The sequence below is a fragment of the Stomoxys calcitrans genome, chromosome 3, assembly GCF_963082655.1.
Source record: "Stomoxys calcitrans chromosome 3, idStoCalc2.1, whole genome shotgun sequence".
In the NCBI taxonomy this organism is placed as follows: domain Eukaryota; kingdom Metazoa; phylum Arthropoda; class Insecta; order Diptera; family Muscidae; genus Stomoxys; species Stomoxys calcitrans.
The window spans coordinates 81,362,315-81,381,618 of record NC_081554.1 but is presented as its reverse complement, the minus strand read 5'-3'; the positions used below and the strand labels follow the sequence as shown (position 1 = coordinate 81,381,618).

The window sequence follows — 19,304 nt, the reverse complement described above, 5'->3', positions numbered from 1 at the left end:
TGTTATATAATAAAATATGACATGGTTATATATTGAATAAATAGTATAGACTAAAACAAATCCGTCCAGTGCAAAAAGAAAAATTTGTCTTTAAATGACTTCCTCTTCCTTCGAATCCTCCTTCAATGTATGATTTATTTCTCCACTTCCAATAGCTGCCTCGTATTTTTGTTTATCTTCTACATTGAGTGGAAACCAATCTGTTGGACGGCAGCATCTGAAGAACCTTATCTTTATGGAGCCCATAGATTGGCACATTTGATAGATGGCATAGCCTGGTATAGACAACCATGGAATAACAAAAAACACCAAGCTCAAAATGTCGATGTACAAAGTTCCAAAAGAAAAGTGCTCATAGCTGGCTATCATGAAACATCCAATCTAAATGGGAAGGGAAAAATATTGTTAGGTTAGGTTGAAAAGAGGGTGCAGATATTAATCCTCCCCATGCCACTATGGACATACACCTAAGCCAGTAATCGGCTTGTTGTGTACTCTAAAAACTATAAAGTAACCTCTAATAAGAAAATTTTAAGTTAGGAATTCCGTGCTACTTACAAAATTCTTAATTGTTTTCAATACCAATCCCCTTAGTTGGATCAAGTCTGGTATTTGGTCTCCACCTAAGTGTCGGTATCTGTTAGACGCGAAAGCCGGGCAATGAAAAAGGAAATGCTCCAATGGCTCATCATTTCCCCCACATGCCCTACACATGCTATCACTTGCAGCACCGGTTTTACATAATTGAGCTCGAAGTCCTATGTGTCCCGTTATGATACCAATAGCTATGCTGACCCTTTCAATATCCTCGTCTTCTCACGATCTGGATCCCCCCATAAGATTTTCGCCGTCCTACAGATCGTTTCGCTGTTCCACAATGTTGCATGCGCTTCGTCTCCCACTCCCTTAACTCGGACTGCGTCGACCCCAAAGGCTTCGGGTTAACCAAGTTTATTGACTGCAGTCCTTTTGCCTTCACCGCTAAATCGTCTGCCCTTTCATTTCCTTCTTACATTGCAAGACAGTTTGTGACCTTACCGTCCTGGTTGTTATGGCCCTTATGGCAATTTTACTGTCGGAAAAGATGTTCACAATCGACGTCCTCAGTCCCTGGGTTCTCAAAGCAAACCCCTAGGGCCACTCTGTCCTCTAGCTTTGATCCATCCGTGTAACATGATCTTCCAGATGGCAATACTAGGGTTCCGTCGAACGATGACTGTGCTGTTAGCAGCAGTGCCTCGCACTTGACTTTACGCTTCATATCAGGTATCCGATCGGAAACCTCTTCCCTTCTTTCCAGGTTTTCTATCGTCGCCTCGATTATACCGCGATGGTATGAGCTGCTCCCATCCTCAATCCTTTCTCCAATCGCCTTAAGTCTAATAGCTGCAGTGGCTGCCTCACACTTAATCTGTATGTGAATGGGTGGGATATCTAGAATAGTCTCCAGTGTCCTAGTGGGAGTGATCCTCATCGCTCCGTCTATGCCATGACAACATGTTCTCTGAACCTATTGTATGATCCTTATATTGCACTTTTTCTCTATAGCAGTCCACCAAACTACTGAGGCGTAAGTAAGTATTGGTCTAATCGCGCTCCTGTTGAGCCAGTGGACTATCCTAGGATTCAGGCCCCATTTCGAGCCTACGGCCCGTCGACATAGTGCCCATCATCTGTGAGCCTTCTCAGTACGCTCCTGAATGTGACACTTCCATTTCAGTTGCCTGTCCAAGATCACACCTAAGTATTTGACCTAGTCAGATATCGAAATCGTCTTATTGAGGAAACGTGGGGCGTTAAATTGGCCCACCTTCGTCTTCCTCGTGAACAGGCATACTTCAGTCTTCTCTGGGTTATCATTGAGACCTCTGAGTCTAGCTCAGTCATATGCCATATGCAAGACCCTTTCGGCCCTTCTGCATAGCTGGTTCGGATCCTTACCCCATCGAAGTATTATAATATCATCGCGTAGCAGACGGGATAAAATCCCTCCTCAGTCAGCATCCGCAATAGGTGATTTATGGTGGTCACCCATAGGAGTGGCGATAAAAAGCCCCCCTGTGCCACTTTCTCCCTTATATTTATGCCATGCGACACACAATTTATCCACCTGTTCCTTAACATATGGTTTATCCAGTCTCTTAGGATCGGGTCCACCCGGTACTGGTCTAAGGATTGGATCAGTGCGTCGGTCCGCACATTGTTAAAAGCCCCCTCGATGTTAGTGCATACCGCCAGGGTGTACGTTTTGGCATCGAAGGATTCTTTTATTTTATGCACAACCTCGTGCAGGGCGGTCTCCACCGACCTTCCCTAGACATAGTTATGCTGTTTATATTCGAGCAGCTTATCATGGTGTCCACTATACGTTCCATGGTTTTGAATAGAAAGGACGTAAGGCTTATGGGTCTGTAGGCCTTTAGTTTCGCATAACTTGCCTTGCCGGGCTTGGGTATAAATACCGCCCTGGCCTCCTGCCAGGCTTTCGGAGTATATGCAAGTTCCAGGCACGCTGTGAAAATTTTAGCCAGATGAGGCGCCAGATAGTCTGCCTCCTTCTGTAGTAACGCCGGAAATATTCCATCAGGTCCGGGTGATTTAAATGGTTTGAAGCTCCTCAAGGATTTCTCCACCATAAATTCCGAAATCATAAACCTTCGATCAACGTCATTATTCCAAGATTGGGGTGTCCGCGTGAGTTCCGTCGTATCCTGTGAAAAATGGGTTTTCATCAAAAGCCTCAACATGTTCTCCGTTGTCTTTGCTCTGTCGCCTGTTTATTTCATAGGATGAAATTTGGATGTAATTGCCCACTGACTTCGCCGACCAAACTTCTTGTGCTTGTTTGACTTATAGATATTTCTCTTACCAGAAGTAGAACAAAGCCTATTGGTGACACAAAACGCAAGACATGAACAGTCCAAGTGGAGAAACGATGATCAGTCATAAATTCAATATCCCGTTGAAAGCGTTCACGTCCATATATCCATAACACAATCAAAATCAGCAATAAATTGATGGCTGCTTGCGTTATGAAAATATCCGTGGAAATAGCCGAAAAGTAGGTCAATCCATTCTGAAATGAGAAAATTATTTGACAACAAGAAAATTTGGAAAATAGTCAAAACCTACATTGGAAGAGAAGAACAGCGATAAGGCAGTTAGAAGAACCATGAGCGCTAAAGTTACATCATGTCGTTTCTCCCTTAAAGACACAAACTCATCAAAGATTGAGGTAATAATGGAAAGGAGTTGTAAAACCTACAAAACAACAAATTAAAGTAAGTCAGCACCAATTTATTTATTTATTTATTTATTTATTATTATTATAGTCAATCAATTTTCGATTGATAGCTTCTTAAATCTCTGAGAAAAATGCTCACCATCAGTACCAAGCTGGACAAAAATAACATGAAATAGAAGAGTATCGACCACAAATTGGCCCAAGGCATGTGGGCCATAACACTGCCACTTGATAAATAAAGGTGCCATATGTTTTCTGCATAAGAGAAGTAATTCCCATCTGTCTTTTCTGAAAATAAAAATTATTTCAAAATTTCATGGTTTCCGGCCAGAAACATTGGATGAATAGTAACACTTGCCATAGATAAAGGCCTCACTGAGTTTGCCCAATAAATCCAAACCGAACAAGAGACCAAATTGTCCCACAGCAATTAGGCAACTTGACTTAATTATGTGGGTATTGAATTTATTGAAGCTGGACAATGTTATCAACATTCCCCAGCCAGGTCCAAAAGCAGAGATCCCAAATATGGGTATCATAAATAAACTTGGCACTATATCTCGCGCATCTGCCCAAAACATGTGGACGAATACGTGTGAGGCACCAGGAAGAAAACAAAAGACAACCAGGAAAAACGCCATTAGACCAAGTATTATCCACAGCGAATAACGAACGAGAAGTCCGATCTAAAAAATGTTTTGTATGTAGTAACTGTAGTAAATGGTTGGCATAAGTTATTCATTCTTTACCGTTTCAGTTTGAAAAAATTTGAAAACTATTACGGAAACAATGGTCCAAACTATAAGAGCACATATCAGTAGTTGCCAGGACATGGAGAAGGAAAAGTCATCTTGGTGGAAAATTTTTGCATCATGAAACATATATCTAAAAAAAAGAAAATAAATAAATATGTCGTAAAAATTTTTTAAACTACACGGTGGAACAAAAATAATTTGTATACCCTCCACCATAGGATGGGGGTATACTAATTTCGTCATTCTGTTTGTAACACCTCGAAATGTGCTTCTAAGACCCCATAAAGTATATATATGCTTGATCGTCATGACATTTGAAATCAACTTAGCCATGTCCGTCCGTCTGTCGAAAGCACTCTTACTTTCGAAGGAGTAAAGCTATGCCCTTGAAATTTTCCACAAATACTTTGGTGTTACTTCCAACAACTGTGCCAAGTATGGTCTACATCGGTATACAACCCGACATAGCTGCCACAACATCAGCGTCTGTTCTCAAGTTAGGGGCGGTTGAAGGCGAGCGTCGGATCTTGGAGCAAGCGGCTCGCCACAACGAGGGGTACATGCAATCCCACCAAACTCATGCGGTTGGGGTGCTGGGCCAGTAGCCCGCCCCCGGTAAACTATGAGAAACAAAGGAATAGTAAACAAGTAAGAGCTTGCTAAGTTCAGCCGGGCCGAATCTTATATACCCTCCAACATTGATCGCATTTGTCGAGTTCTATGCGCGGTATCTCTTTTTAGACAAACATGGAATATTGAATAAGAACTGTTATGCTATTGGAGCTATATGAAGTTTTAGTCCGATTCGGACCATAAATGAATGCTGAACATTGTAGAAGTCTTTGTATAATATTTCAGTTCATTCGGATAAGAATGTTTAGGTGCTCAAGAAGCAAGAAGTAAAATCGGGAGATAGGTTTATATGGGAGCTGTATCAAGCTATTGATCGATTCATGCCATATTAGAAACGTATGTTAAAGGTCAAAAGAGAAGCAGTTGTACAAAATTTAACCCAAATCGGATGAGAATTGCGCCCTTTGGGGGCTCAAGAAGTCAAGATCTCAGATCGGTTTATATGGCAGCTATATCACCTTCTATACCGAATTACTTACACAAACTTAGCACAGTTATTGGAAGTCATAACAAAACACACCATGCAATATTTCAGCCAAATCGGATGAGAATTGCGCGCTCTATTGGCTCAAGAAGTCAAGATCCAAGATCGGTTTATATGACAGCTATACCAGATTATTAACCGATTTGAATCATACTTAGTACAGTAGTTGAAAGAAATACAAAAACACGACGAGCAAAATTTCAATAAAATCGGACGAGAATTGCGCCCTCCAGAGGCTCAAGAAGTCGAGACCCAAGATCGGTTTATATGGCAGCTATATCAAAACATGAACCGATTTAAACCATACTTAGTGCAGTTGTTGGATGTGCTACCAAAACACTACGTGTAGAATTTCAATAAAATCGGATAAGAATTGCGCCCTCCAGAGGCTGAAGAAGTCAAGACCCAAGATCGGTTTATATGGAAGCTATATCAAAACATGGACTGATTTAAACCATACTTAACGTAGTTGTTGAAAGTGCTACAAAAACACTACATGCAAAATTACAATAAAACCGTATAAGAATCGCGCCCTCTAGAGGCTCAAGAAATCAAGACCTAAGATCGGTTTATATGGCAGCTATATCAAAACATGGACCGATTTAAACCATACTTAGTGCAGTTGTTGGATGTGCTCCCAAAACACTACGTGTAGAATTTCAATAAAATCGGATAAAAATTGCGCCCTCTAGAGGCTCAAGAAATCAAGACCCAAAATCGGTTTATATGGCAGCTATATCAAAACATGGACTGATGTAAACCATACTTAGCGTAGTTGTTGGATGTGCTACCAAAATACTACGTGTAAAATTTCAATAAAATGGAGGAGAATTGCGCCCTCTAGAGGCTCAAGAAGTCAAGACCCAAGATCGGTTTATATGGCAGCTATATCAAAACATGAACCGATTTGGCCCATTTACAATACCAACCGACTCACACTAATAAAAAGAATTTGTGCAAAATTTCAAGCGGCTAGCTTTACTCCATCGTAAGTTAGTGTGCTTTCGACAGACAGACGGACGGACGGACGGACGGACGGACAGACAGACGGACATGGCTAGATCGAATTAAAATGACATGACGATCAAGAATGTATATACTTTATGGGGTCTTAGACGCATATTTCGAGGTGTTACAAACAGAATGACGAAATTAGTATACCCCCATTCAATGGTGGAGGGTATAAAAAGGACCCCCCCAAATGTTGACGACCCACGCAAACGAAAAAAAGGATCATGATTTGCTGATCTGCACCTGGAATATCCGCACTCTTTATAGAGAAGGTGCAGTATACGCAATGGCGGATGTATTAGAGATGTACAAGGCAGATATTACCGCCTTACAGGAAGTGCAATGGACTGGGAATGGCGTCACGACAACACCAAATGGTGACGAACTATACTATAGCTGCCATAACACGAGGCGTGAATTTGGCTGTGGATTTGTGGTTAGTCGCAGACTGAATCACCTTGTCTCCAGCTTTACTCCGGTGGATGAGAGGCTAACCACAATCCGCATAAAAACCAAATTCTTCACCATCAGCCTTATTTGTGCCCATGCAACGACGAAAGACAAAGACGAGCAGACCAAGGATATTTTCTACGACCGCCTAGAGAAAGAATATGACTGCTGCCCTACCCAAGATATTAAAATCATTCTGGGAGATTTTAATGAGAAGATAGGGAAGGAAGACATTTTTGGTCGAACAGTCGGAAAGTTTAACCTCCACGAGATAACCTCCAGTAATGGGTTGAGGCTGATAGATTTCGGCGCGCCAAAAAAACATTGTAGTTAGTAGTACCAGATTTCAACATAAAAATATTCACAAAGCCACATGGCTGTCACCCGATCAAAACACAAGAAACCAAATTGATCACGTTGTGATAGATGGAAGGCATTCATCCAGCGTGTTAGATGTACGATCGATCCGTGGAGCGAATATAGTTTCGGATCATAACCTTGTTGCAGCAATGCTTCGCTACTGTTTGAACATGGCGTGGAAAATACGATCTGACACTACACGGAAGCTGGACATTGAAAATCTGCAAACACAACAAATGGCAGCGGCATACTCCACTCGACTGACCGAACTGCTTGATGAAAGCGACCCTTGTTCTGATGATATAATGGCGCAGTGACAAACTATTCCCCACTCCATGGAAAATGCCGCGAAATCCGTACTTGGGTACCGGAAGCCTCCTCCAAGAAGCCCATGGTCCAAGAGTGTAGAGATGCTACTGAAGAGAAGAATGCGGCATATAGAGCAACCCTGCAATTAGTAGAAACGCACTAGATGGTGGAGAGGTATCGGGGGAAAAGGAAGGAGGAAAAACTTCTATTCCGCAGAAAGAAAAAGGAAATGGAAAGACGTGAGTGTGAGCGAATTGAGATGTTAAGGAGTCAGAATAAAGTCCGAAAATTCTACCAAAAAATTAAACACCAAAACGATGGCTTTGGTGCAGGCACATCCTCCTGCAGAGTCAAAGAAGAAAATCTGGTTACTGACACAGATAACATGCTGTGGATATGGAAAGAACATTTTACCCAACTGCCGACCCGTGTCCGACGTTGGCGGCAAAGAGTATACCACAGAACCAATCCCTGATGATGGTATAGAATGTTAACTCCTAGTCAGAATGAGGTCCAAGTAGCAGTGACCCGACTGCAGAATAACAAGGCAGCGGGAGCCGACGGTTTACCCGCTGAACTATTTAATACCGGAAGCGACACGCTGATAAGGCGTGTGCATCAGCTAATCTGGTTAGAAGAACGCAGTAATGGGAGGTCGCCCACCCCCAAATACCCCCAAATGGGCATATTAGCCGACCATGGCTATATGAGACTCGAATGAAAGGTATTAGGGAGTAGATTACGAATATGACATTAAAATTTGCATTCAAGTCTAGGTGGAGCTAGGCTAAGACAATATGGGACTCAAATGAAAGGTATTTGAGAGTAGAAAACGAATTTAATATCCAATTTGGGAGCCAAATGTTTCGAGGTACGCCCTAAAGCAACCCCTAAACTGAACTTCATTTCCGTTGGGAATTAAGTGCCGGTGGCCGTCCCAGGCCCAAAACACCCTCCAAACGGTTCATATTTACCGACCAATATGGGGCACAAATTAAAGGGATTTGGAAGTGCGGCACGAATTTGATATCCATATTTGAGTTGAAATGTCTGAGGTACCATACCTCCCCTACCCTAAGGAAAAACATTACCACCAGCAATTCGGAAGGGGCAAATTTCCACACATCAACGAGTGCTTGCCGATTAAAGATTCAGATTAAAGACTCAATGATAAGGGACCTTTTTTATAGCCGAGTCCGAACGGCGCAGTGCGACACCTCTTTGGGGAAAATTGTTTAAATGACAATGCATGGCATTGTACCTCGCAAATGACGCCAACATTAAGGGGGGATAAACACCGATTTGTCCGATGTTCTCGCCAGGATTCGAACGCTTTCAGCGTCATAGGCTACAATGGCACGAATTCGATATCCGCATTCAGGGCGAAGTTTCCCTACCCTAAAAAGGTATTAGAGAGTTAAAGAAGGCGCAGCGGAGCGGGCTCGATTCGGCTAGTACTTAATATTAAAATAGGTCGTTGGGGATTGCAAATAGGTCGAATCGGTTCGGATGTGGCTATAGCTCCCATATAAATCGATCTCCCAATTTGACTTCTTGAGCCCCAGGAAGCCGCAATTTTTGTCCGATTCGGGTGAAATTTTGCACATAGTGTTCCGTTTGACTTCCAACAACTGTGTCAACTACAGTCTAAATCGGTCTATAACCTGATATAGCTCCCATATAAACCGATCTCCCGATTAAATTTCTTGAGCCCCTGGAAGCCGCAGTTATTGTCCGATTTGGCTGAAATTGTGCACACAGTGTTCTGTTATGACTTCCAATAACTGCGCCAAGTAGGGTCTATATCGGTCTATAACCTGATATAGCTCCCATATAAACCGATCTCCCGATTTAATTTCTTGAGCCCCTGGAAGCCGCAGTTTTTGTCCGATTTGGCTGAAATTGTGCACATAGTATTCTGTTATGACTTCCAACAACTGGGCTAAATACGTCTAAATCGGTCTATAACCTGATATAGCTCCCATATAAATCCTTCTCCCAATTTGACTTCTTGAGCCCCAGGAAGCCGCAATTTTTGTCCGATTTGGGTGAAATTTTGCACAAAGTGTTCCGTTTGACTTCCAACAACTGTGTCAACTACAGTCTAAATCGGTCTATAACCTGATATAGCTCCCATATAAACCGATCTCCCGATTTAATTTCTTGAGCCTCTGGAAGCCGCAGTTTTTGTCCGATTTGGCTGAAATTGTGCACATAGTATTCCGTTATGACTTCCAACAACTGGGCTAAATACGTCTAAATCGGTCTATAACCTGATATAGCTCCCATATAAACCAATCTCCCGATTTGACATCTTGAGCCCCTGGAAGCCGTAACTTTTGTTCGATTTGGCTGAAATTGTGCACACAGTGTTTTGTTATGACTTCCAATAACTGTGCCAAGTAGGGTCTATATCGGTCTATAACCTGATATAGCTCCCATATAAACCGATCTCCCGATTTGATTTCTTGAGCCCCTGGAAGCCGCAATTTTTGTCCGATTTGTCTGAAATTTATTACATTGTGTTCTATTATGACTCCCAACTCTGCCAAGTATGGTCCAACTCGGTCTATAACCAGATATTGCTCCCATATTTTAGCAGAATCCATGGTGGTGGGTTCCCAAGACTCGACCCGGTCTTATTGATGATGTTGTTACTTAGAATCACAAATAGGGCAAATTAGACCAATGAAGATTATAAAAAAATATCTGGCCCCTTAAGGGAAAACAGTGTCATTGAAATTTGGTATAGCATTACATTAATATATACTCACTGAAAATACAGGAATGATGGAATATGGTGATTTATAAACTCTGTGTAGTTGTCCGATGACTCCATTGTCTCATTAGTGTAGAGTTTTATATTGCACAGCTAAATGAAATAGAAATTGTGAAATAAGTGAAAAGTCTAATTTCTAGCGTAGGCAATATACATTTATTTCTTCTTTTTCGGTTAGATTTTGGGCCCATGTCTTGAAGCCCTCACAGCTCCACGGTAGTGTGGGTTGCATGGAGGCAAACATGTACAGCAAGGGCACCATAGCAAATATACTGTGATAGGCCAAGACGCAGATATTGGTCATCAGTGATACATAACCAATGCCTGTAATAGATTTTTAAAAATATTGTTTCTTTAAAGTGAATTATTTTTATAAATTCAACTATGAATTATACCTTTAAACATCGGAGACAATCGGAAGGCGGATATAAAGCCAGTACTTGAAAATTGACCCATATAAGATTTTAAGACCATTAAAGGCACTATGTAGAGGACTATACTTAGAAGGTATGCAGGTAAAAATAAAATAACTAAAAAGAAATATTGAGAATGTTGTTTCGATTAGACAGGGGTTTGAAAAGTTAATAAAGCAAAACTATATAAGAAATTCTTCAAAAAATTTTGGAGCAGCATTTCGAGCATGTGAAGATGGCACTTAACAAAATTGAAGTAATAATTCAATTCAACTCAGTTATTTTTAGCCCCTAAAAGTATGCCAAATTAAATGAGACTAACAAAAGCCAGGGCCACGCCAGGCCCTAAATGCTTCATATGTGTTTTTATACCCCTACAGCACTATTGTGGTACAGGGTAGCATTACTTAGTGCATTTGTTTGTAAGAGGAGAACTAGATGCATTGATAAGTATACCGATCAACCCAGAATCAACTTCTGATTGTATTTAGCTATGTCCGTCTGTCTGCCTGTCTATCCATGTTAACATGTCTTCAAAATACTGGTTGCAATTTTCATTCGATCATTTTCAAATTTGGCACAGGTATTTTGGCCCAGAGTTGAAGCCTGTTGAAAGTGGAAGAAATTGGTTCAGATTTGGATATAGCTCTCATATGTTTATATATGATTTGAACTAATATTGCAATGCTGTGGTCTTTTGTTATCCCATTGACATTTGTCATGGGGGATTCTATTATGTTTCTCGACATAAAGGAAATTTTCGACAAATAAACATCTTTTGTGATAAACTTTGGACTTTGTTTACGAGGAAAGAACATGTTTTTATACCCTCCACCATAGGATGGGGCATACTAATTTCGTCATTCTGTTTGTAACACCTCGAAATATGCGTCTAAGACCCCATAAAGTATATATATTCTTGATCGTTATGTCATTTTAAGTCGATCTAGCCATGTCCGTCCGTCTGTCTGTCGAAAGCACGCTATCTTTCGAAGGAGTAAAGCTAGCCGTTTGAAATTTTGCACAAATACTTTTTATTAGTTTAGGTCGATTGGTATTGTAAAAAGGCCAAATCGGTTCATGTTTTGATATAGCTGCCATATAAACCGATCTTGGGTCTTGACTTCTTGAGCCTCTAGAGGGCGCAATTCTTATCCGATTGGAATAAAATTTTGCACGACGTGTTTTGGTCAACAAAATCGATCTCTCTATTTTAATTCTTGAGCCCCCAAAGGTCGCAATTCTTATTCCAATTGGCTGACATTTTACACAGGTCTCCAACATATAATTTAATTGAGGTCTAAACCGGACCATATCTTGATATCGCTCTATTAACAGAGAAAATATTTTCCTGTATCCTTTTTTTTGCCTAAGAAGAGATGCCGGGAAAAGAACTCGACAAATGCGATCCATGGTGGAGGGTATATAAGATTCGGCCCGGCCGAACTTAACACGTTTTAACTTGTTTTGGATACATTCCTCCAAGAATTTTTGAAAAATGTAATGCTATTTTACCATGACAAAACCCCACTTTATCTCTATAGTAGGAGAGACACAGGAGAACAATAATTGGTATGGTTAACAAATAATCGTGGTGAGAGACGCCTCGATACTTGGGGTCAGAGATTTAGAAGGAGCGATGAAGATCGAGGCGCTTGGAACGCTATTCTACGCTAGGCTAACGGTACAAATGTTCTGTCATAGCTTATTGAAGTAGCTATTGGAGTAGTTATCAGTAGCATAAGTGCACTTTGCGTAACGAATTTCAGCCCAATAAGCCAAACAATAATATAGGGCTCAAAAAGTATTTATTTACTATAAAATAGTAGTGGTGTTTTTGCTTAAATTTCGCTATGACGCATACAGGTCATCATTATTATTTGTGCGGAACTCAGTACCTGCAAGACAATTCATTCAAATACATTAACTCGTATATGCTTTAGCTTACACTCGCAACTGGAACAGGTTTTTTTTGGTCAATCTTCATAAATGTGCCCATTCATTAATTATACCAACCACCATAGGAAAGGGGGTATACTAATTTCGTCATTCCGTTTGTAACACCCCATCATGACATTTTAAGTCGATCGGGCCATGTCCGTCCGTCTGTCGAAATCACGCCAACTTCGAAGGAGTAAAGCTAGTTGCTTGAAATTTTGCATAAATATTTCTTATTAGTGTAGATCGTTGGGGATGGGAAGGGCTGTCATTAGATCGATTTTGGGTCTTGACTTCCTGAGCCACTAGAGGGCGCAATTCTCATCCGATTTGGCAGAAATTTTGCACGAGGTGTTTTGTTATGACTTCCAAAAACTGTGATAAGTATGACGCAAGTCGGTTTATAAAAAAATATAGCTGCCATGTAAACCGATATGGGATCTTGACTTCTTGAGCCTCTAGAGGGCGCAATACTCATCCGATTTAGCAGAAATTTTGTACAACTGCTTCTTCCATGACCTCCGACATACGTGTCCAATATGGTCTGAATCGATCTTTAGATTGATACCGCTCCCATATCAACTGATCTTCCGATTTTGCTTCTTGAGCCCCTACAAGGTGCAATTCTTATCCGAATGGACTGAAATATAACACAATGACTTCTACAATGTTCAGCATTCAATTCATTTGTGGTCCGAATCGGACTTTACACTGAGAGAGCTCCAATAGCATAGCAATTCTTTCTTTTCTTTTGTTTGCCTAAAAAGATATACCGCGCATAGAACTCGACAGATACGATCCATGGTGGAGGGTACATAAGAATCGACTTGGCCGAACTTAGCACGAGCTTACTTGTTATACCCACCACCGAAGGATGGGGGTATATTCTTTTTGTCATTCCGTTTGCAACACATCGAAATATACATTTCCGACCCTATAAAGTATATATATTCTTGATCAGCGTAAAAATCTAAGACAATCTGTCCGTCTTCTGTCTGTCCGTCTTCTGTCTGTCCGTTTGTCTGTCTGTCCGTCAGTCTATTTGTTCGTCTGTCCGTCTGTCTGTTGAAATCACGCTACAGTCTTTAAAAATAGAGATATTGAGCTGAAATTTTCACGGATTATTTTTTTGTCCATAAGCAGGTGAAGTGCGAAAGTGGGCTATATCGGACTCTATCTTAGTAATGCCCCCATATAGACCGATCCTCCGATTTAGGGTCTTAGCCTCATAAAAGCCACATTTATTATCCAATTTTGCTGAAATTTAGGACAGTGAGTTGTGTTAGGCCAGTTGACATTCTTCTTCAATTTGGCCTAGGTCGGTCGAGATTTGGATATAGCCCCCATATAGACCGATCAGCGGATTTAGGGTCTTAGGCCGATAAAAGCCACATTTATTATCCGATTTTGCTGAAATTTGGTACAGTGAGTTGTGTTAGACCCTTCAACATCCTTCTTTAATTTCGGTTCATATTTGGATATAGCTGCCATATACACCGATCTCTCTATTTAAAGTCTTGTCCCCATAAAACGCACATTTATAATCCGATTTTGCTCAAATTTGACTCAGTGTTAGTTAGTCTTTTCGACATCGGTGTCGTATATGCTTCAGATTGATCTTTATTTGGATATGGCTACCAAAAAGACCAATATTTTGTTCTGGAAAATTGAACAATGACTTGTACTTATTAGAAAACTCATTATCCGTGTCGAATTTGGTCCAGATCGGACCATATTTCGATAAAGCTGCGAATGGTGGTTTACATATATAACCGAGGTGGTGGGTGTAAAAAGTTCGGCCCGGCCGAACTTAAAGCCTTTTTATTTGTTTTTATTAGAATCGGTTTGGCTTCCTAAAGATTTTTATAAATTATTTTCCATTAAAATTAGATTATGTAAAAATTTAAGAAAATTTGAATTTGTTTTTCGTTATTTGCAATGTCTTTGTGTGCGAATAACTCTGACATAAAATCTAATAGAGGGCGTAGACTTTCACCTTGTATTTACAATGTGTGTTGACATATGATATCAGTTAATACTCACACCCAGAATCTGTTGTTGATAACATTCCCTTGCTTATTATGTCAATCTGGAACACTAGACAGATGCCGGCACAGATGAAGTCTTGGGGATCCAGCCATTTGCCCCGTTTGCTGTCGGGCAGGTATGGTGTTCGACCACTCTCATAAGAAGACTCATAGGTCATGATGGCACTTTCGAGACACCTTGTAAACTTAGCAGAATATTTTGGGGGCGTCTTGCCAACGATGCAAAATAATCCTTTTTTCCGATTCCTTGAATCTAAGGTCGTAAAGATTTATTATATCGGTTGATTCTGGTTTAATTTTAGTAAGTAATTTAAGTAAATTATATTTTTTTATCCTCAAGCGTTGTCATTTATTTAGTTAACAGACCGAAAACAAAAATTAAAACAAAATTTGAAAAAATAAACGTATAACTAATTAAGCGAGTTGTGTGTATTAAATTACTTTCGAGCGAGCCAAAACTAATGAACTGACTTTGCCTAACACAGTCTGCTCCAAGTCAAACAGAATGGTCGAGCAATTATCAGTTGCTGAAAGCAGACGAGAGAACATTGTAGAAGTACGTTGATCATTGTTATCAATAAAGATATTGGGATGATGCATATGCTACATTCGCTCAGAGATGATTTATAGAATTATGGCAATACTATCAAATAGGCAAGCTACAAATGTTTCTTTGTTTTGCATAGATAGACAACAAAAACCAAAATTTTTTTCTAAAATATTATATTTTTTTTCGAAATATAGATATTCTTCCCTTTCGAGTCTCTTAAACATTTACACCGGTATTCACAAAACTTAAAACAGGTTTATTTGACAGTTCAATAAAGGCAATCTGTCAAATTAACTTATTTCAAATCTATGGGTTGCCCAAAAAGTAATTGCAGATTTTTAAAAGAAAGTAAATGCATTTTTAATAAAACTTAGAATGAACTTTAATCAAATATACTTTTTTTACACTTTTTTTCTAAAGCAAGCTAAAAGTAACAGCTGATAACTGACAGAAGAAAGAATGCAATTACAGAGTCACAAGCTGTGAAAAAATTTGTCAACGCCGACTATATGAAAAATCCGCAATTACTTTTTGGGCAACCCAATATATAATGTTTTGTGAATACCCGTTTTAATATTTTAAGAAATCTCAAGTGAAAACAGCAAAAGTGAATGCTGAAACAAAAACCCTAAAGAAGTCTACGTACCTCCTTAGACAATGTATAGTCTATATTGACTTGGATATTGAACGTCGTATCAAGAACAAGTAAAAGCGTGCTAAGTTCGGCCGGGCCGAATCTTTTATACCCACCACCAGGGATCGCATTTGCTGAGTTCTTTCCACGGTGTCTCTTTTTAGGCAAACGAAGGAAAGGAAAGGATAAAAGAAAAAAGAAAAGAATTGCTATGCTATTGGAGCTATATCAAGTTATGATCCGATTGGAGACCACAGTACAAGTCATTGTGTAAAATTTCAGCCAAATCGAATAAGGATTTCGCCCTTTAGGGGCTCAAGAAGTAATGTACAGCGATTGTTTTATATGGGAGCTGTATCAGGCTATAGACCGATTCAGACCATATTTGACACATATGTTAAAGGGAGAAGCCGTTGTGCAAAATTTCAGCCAAATCGGATAGGAATTGCGCCCTCTAGAGGCTCAAGAAGTCAAGACCCCAGATCGGTTTATATGGCAGCTATATCAGGTTATGGACCGATGTAAACCATACTTGGCACAGTTATTGGATATCATAACAAAACACGTCGTGCAAAATTTCAGCCAAATCGGATAGGAATTGCGCCCTCTAGAGGCTCAATAAGTCAAGACCCCAGATCGGTTTCTATGACAGCTATATCAGGTTATGGACCGATTTCAACCATACTAGACACAGTTGTTGGAAGTCATGACGAAACACTATGTGCAAAATTTCAGTCAAATTGGATGAGAATTGCGCCTTATAGAGGCTCAAGAAGTCAAGACCCCAGATCAAGAAGTCAAGATCCCAGCTATATCAGGTTATGGACCGATTTCAACCATACTTAGCAGAGTTGTTGAAAATCATAAAAAAACTCGTCATGGCAAATTTCAGCTAAATTGGACAAAAATTACGCCTTGTAGTATTTAGCTCAAGAAGTCTAGATCCAAGATCCAAAACATGGACCGATATGGTTCATTTACAATCCCAACCGACCATAAGAAGTATTTGTGCAAAATTTCAAGCGCCTAGTTTTATTCCTTCGAAAGTTAGCGTGCTTTCGACAGACAGACGGACGGACATGGCTAGATCAATATAAATAAAATGTCATGATGATCAATAATTTATATACTTTATGGGAGAAGAATATTTCGAGGAGTTACAAACAGAATGACGTCATCCTTTGCATCTTTGTGTTTTCACAAATTTTCAGTTTGGTCTATAACTTAACCATGAATCGTCTTATAAACGTAAAACGTTAGCAAATTATTGAATTTTATTGTCAAAATGCGTGCTCTATTAAGAAAAATCATCGCTCGTTTCTCCCATTGGGCAACAAAGCTCATTTTTGGCTCAATGGGTACGTAAATAAGCAGAGTTGTCGATTTTGGAATGAAGATCAGCCAGAAGCACAGAACCAATGTATCCACAAAAAGTCACCGTTTGAAGCAGTTTATGGGCTGGTAGCATCATTGGACCGTACTTCTTCAAACGTAACTGCGAATCGTGAGCCCTACCGTGAGATGATATCCAACTTTTTTGCCCAAAAGAGAAAGAGCTTGATTTGCATGACATGTGTTTTCAACAAGACGGCGCCACATGCCACACATAACGCGTAACAATGGACTTAGTGAGAGGCGAGTTCGGTGAACATTTTATTTCGATCGAGCGATTAAACGGCTTTAGACTATTTTTTGTGGGGCTATGAATGGAATGGAACGTACTATCGATTCAAATTAAGATTTCATGAATTTTTCTTAATTTTATGTGTATTTCTTGAAAAACTTTCGCTATGTCCGTCTGTCTGTCCATGTTAATTTGTAAACAAAATAAGGGTCGTTATTTTCATCCAATCATCTTCAAGTTTAGTACAGGCACAGAAATTGGAAATAATCGGTTCAGATTTGGATGTAGCTTCCATGTATATGTTAGTCCGATTTGAACCAATATTGCAATAATGTGGTCATTTGTTAACCGATTCTCCCGAAATTTGGCAGAAAGGATTTCCTATAACTTTCGAAATTTCTGGTGAATTACATAGAAATCGGTTTAGATTTGGATGTAGCTCCCATACATATATGTATCGACCGATTTTCATTTCTAGAGCTACTGCAAGCGCATTTATTAACCAATCTTAGCAACATTTTCAAACAACGCTGTCCTCGACAGCTACCACAATGTCTAAGAAGTTTAGTCGAAATCGGTTCAGATCCTTTCAAAATTTGCCACGAAGGATTTTCTGACTCTTAACATTACTGAGGAATTTCATAGAAATCGGTTCAGATTTGGATGCAGTTCCCATATATTTTTATCACCCACTCACGTCTAGAGCTACTGTAAGCGCATTTATTGACCAATCTTCTCAAAATTTTGCAGACCGCTTTCCTAGACGACTACCACAATCTCTAAGGAGTTTGGTCGAAGTCACTTACAGATTTTACTGGGTTTATTGCTTTAAATAAATGGAGAAGACCTTATTTAAATAATGTATCAGTTAACTTCGTGGGAGATTTTTATATCTTCATGCATAGAATCCAATGCCCCAAATTAGATTCCATCAATAATTTCATAGTGATCCCAATACTTATCTGTCTTAGTGAATCAAACAATATAACCGAACACACATTTGTCGAATAGAATATTTCATAATAATTTATTCTGCTTACGAACTAAACAATTTATTTCAAATTACTATGTCATTTCACTTATCGCTTGAGTTATTTGTGCGCTTCCAATTGCTGCATCATATTTGACTCTATCGTTGGCTTCAAGTGGATACCAATCGGTGGGATGACAGCATTTCATGAATCTGGCCTTTATGGTACCCGTTGATCGCGACATTTGGTAGATAGCAAAGCCGGGAATACTCACCCATGGAATAACAATAAAAATAATGGTAAGTAAATCCACGAATAGAGTTGAAAATCTGTGACCATCTCTTGAGAAATAGAAACCCACATTCTATACATTAAAAAAAAGTAGAAGTAATGTTAAATATGTTATTTTTTTGATAAGAAACATAGAATGAAATTTCAACCCAAATAAGTACATTTTAGAACCCTCCACAATGGCTTGCATTCGCCAGGGCCTTTTCATAAAAAATATATTAAGTGATTAATTATAACTCGAAAATATTTTTATACCCTCCACCATAAGATGGGGGGTATACTAATTTCGTCATTCTGTTTGTAACTACTCGAAATATTCGTCTGAGACCCCATAAAGTATATATATTCTTGATCGTCGTGACATTTTATGTCGATCTAGCCATGTCCGTCCGTCTGTCCGTCCGTCCGTCCGTCTGTCTGTCGAAAGCACGCTAACTTTCGAAGGAGTAAAGCTAGCCGCTTGAAATTTTGCACAAATACTTCTTATTAGTGTAGGTCGGTTGGTATTGTAAATGGGCCATATCGGTCCATGTTTTGATATAGCTGCCATATAAACGATCTTGGGTCTTGACTTCTTGAGCCTGTAGAGTGCGCAATTCTTCTCCGATTGGAACGAAATTTTGCATGACGTGTTTTGTTATGATATCCAACAACTGTGCCAAGTATGGTTCAAATCGGTTCATAACCTGATATAGCTACCATATAAACCGATCTTGGATCTTGACTTCTTGAGCCTCTAGAGGGCGCAATTCTTATCCGAATGGTATGAATTTTTGCACGAAGTATTTTGTTATGATACCCAACAACTGT

At 39.7% G+C, this 19,304-nt stretch overlaps 2 protein-coding genes across 2 annotated transcripts in view; both read right to left on the bottom strand.

Moving 5' to 3' along the window:
- LOC106084925 (sodium-dependent neutral amino acid transporter SLC6A17) lies at positions 1 to 14,719 on the bottom strand. Its single transcript, XM_013248893.2, has 10 exons — positions 14,420 to 14,719; positions 10,421 to 10,555; positions 10,180 to 10,349; positions 10,021 to 10,118; positions 3,994 to 4,129; positions 3,603 to 3,930; positions 3,384 to 3,532; positions 3,133 to 3,261; positions 2,870 to 3,076; positions 1 to 381 (listed from the first exon to the last, which is right to left on the bottom strand). Exons 1-10 carry the CDS (start codon positions 14,580 to 14,582, stop codon positions 91 to 93), a joined length of 1,806 nt encoding a protein of 601 aa, XP_013104347.2. The 5' UTR covers positions 14,583 to 14,719; the 3' UTR covers positions 1 to 90.
- Positions 14,720 to 18,231: 3,512 nt separating this feature from the next.
- The window catches only part of LOC106084934 (sodium- and chloride-dependent neutral and basic amino acid transporter B(0+)-like), a 45,195-nt gene continuing 44,122 nt past the window's right edge, over positions 18,232 to 19,304 (bottom strand). Inside the window, exon 18 of the mRNA XM_059365498.1 lies at positions 18,232 to 18,567. Coding sequence (XP_059221481.1) covers positions 18,298 to 18,567 — 270 coding nt within the window. The 3' untranslated portion in view covers positions 18,232 to 18,297. The remainder of the gene's footprint in view (positions 18,568 to 19,304) is intronic.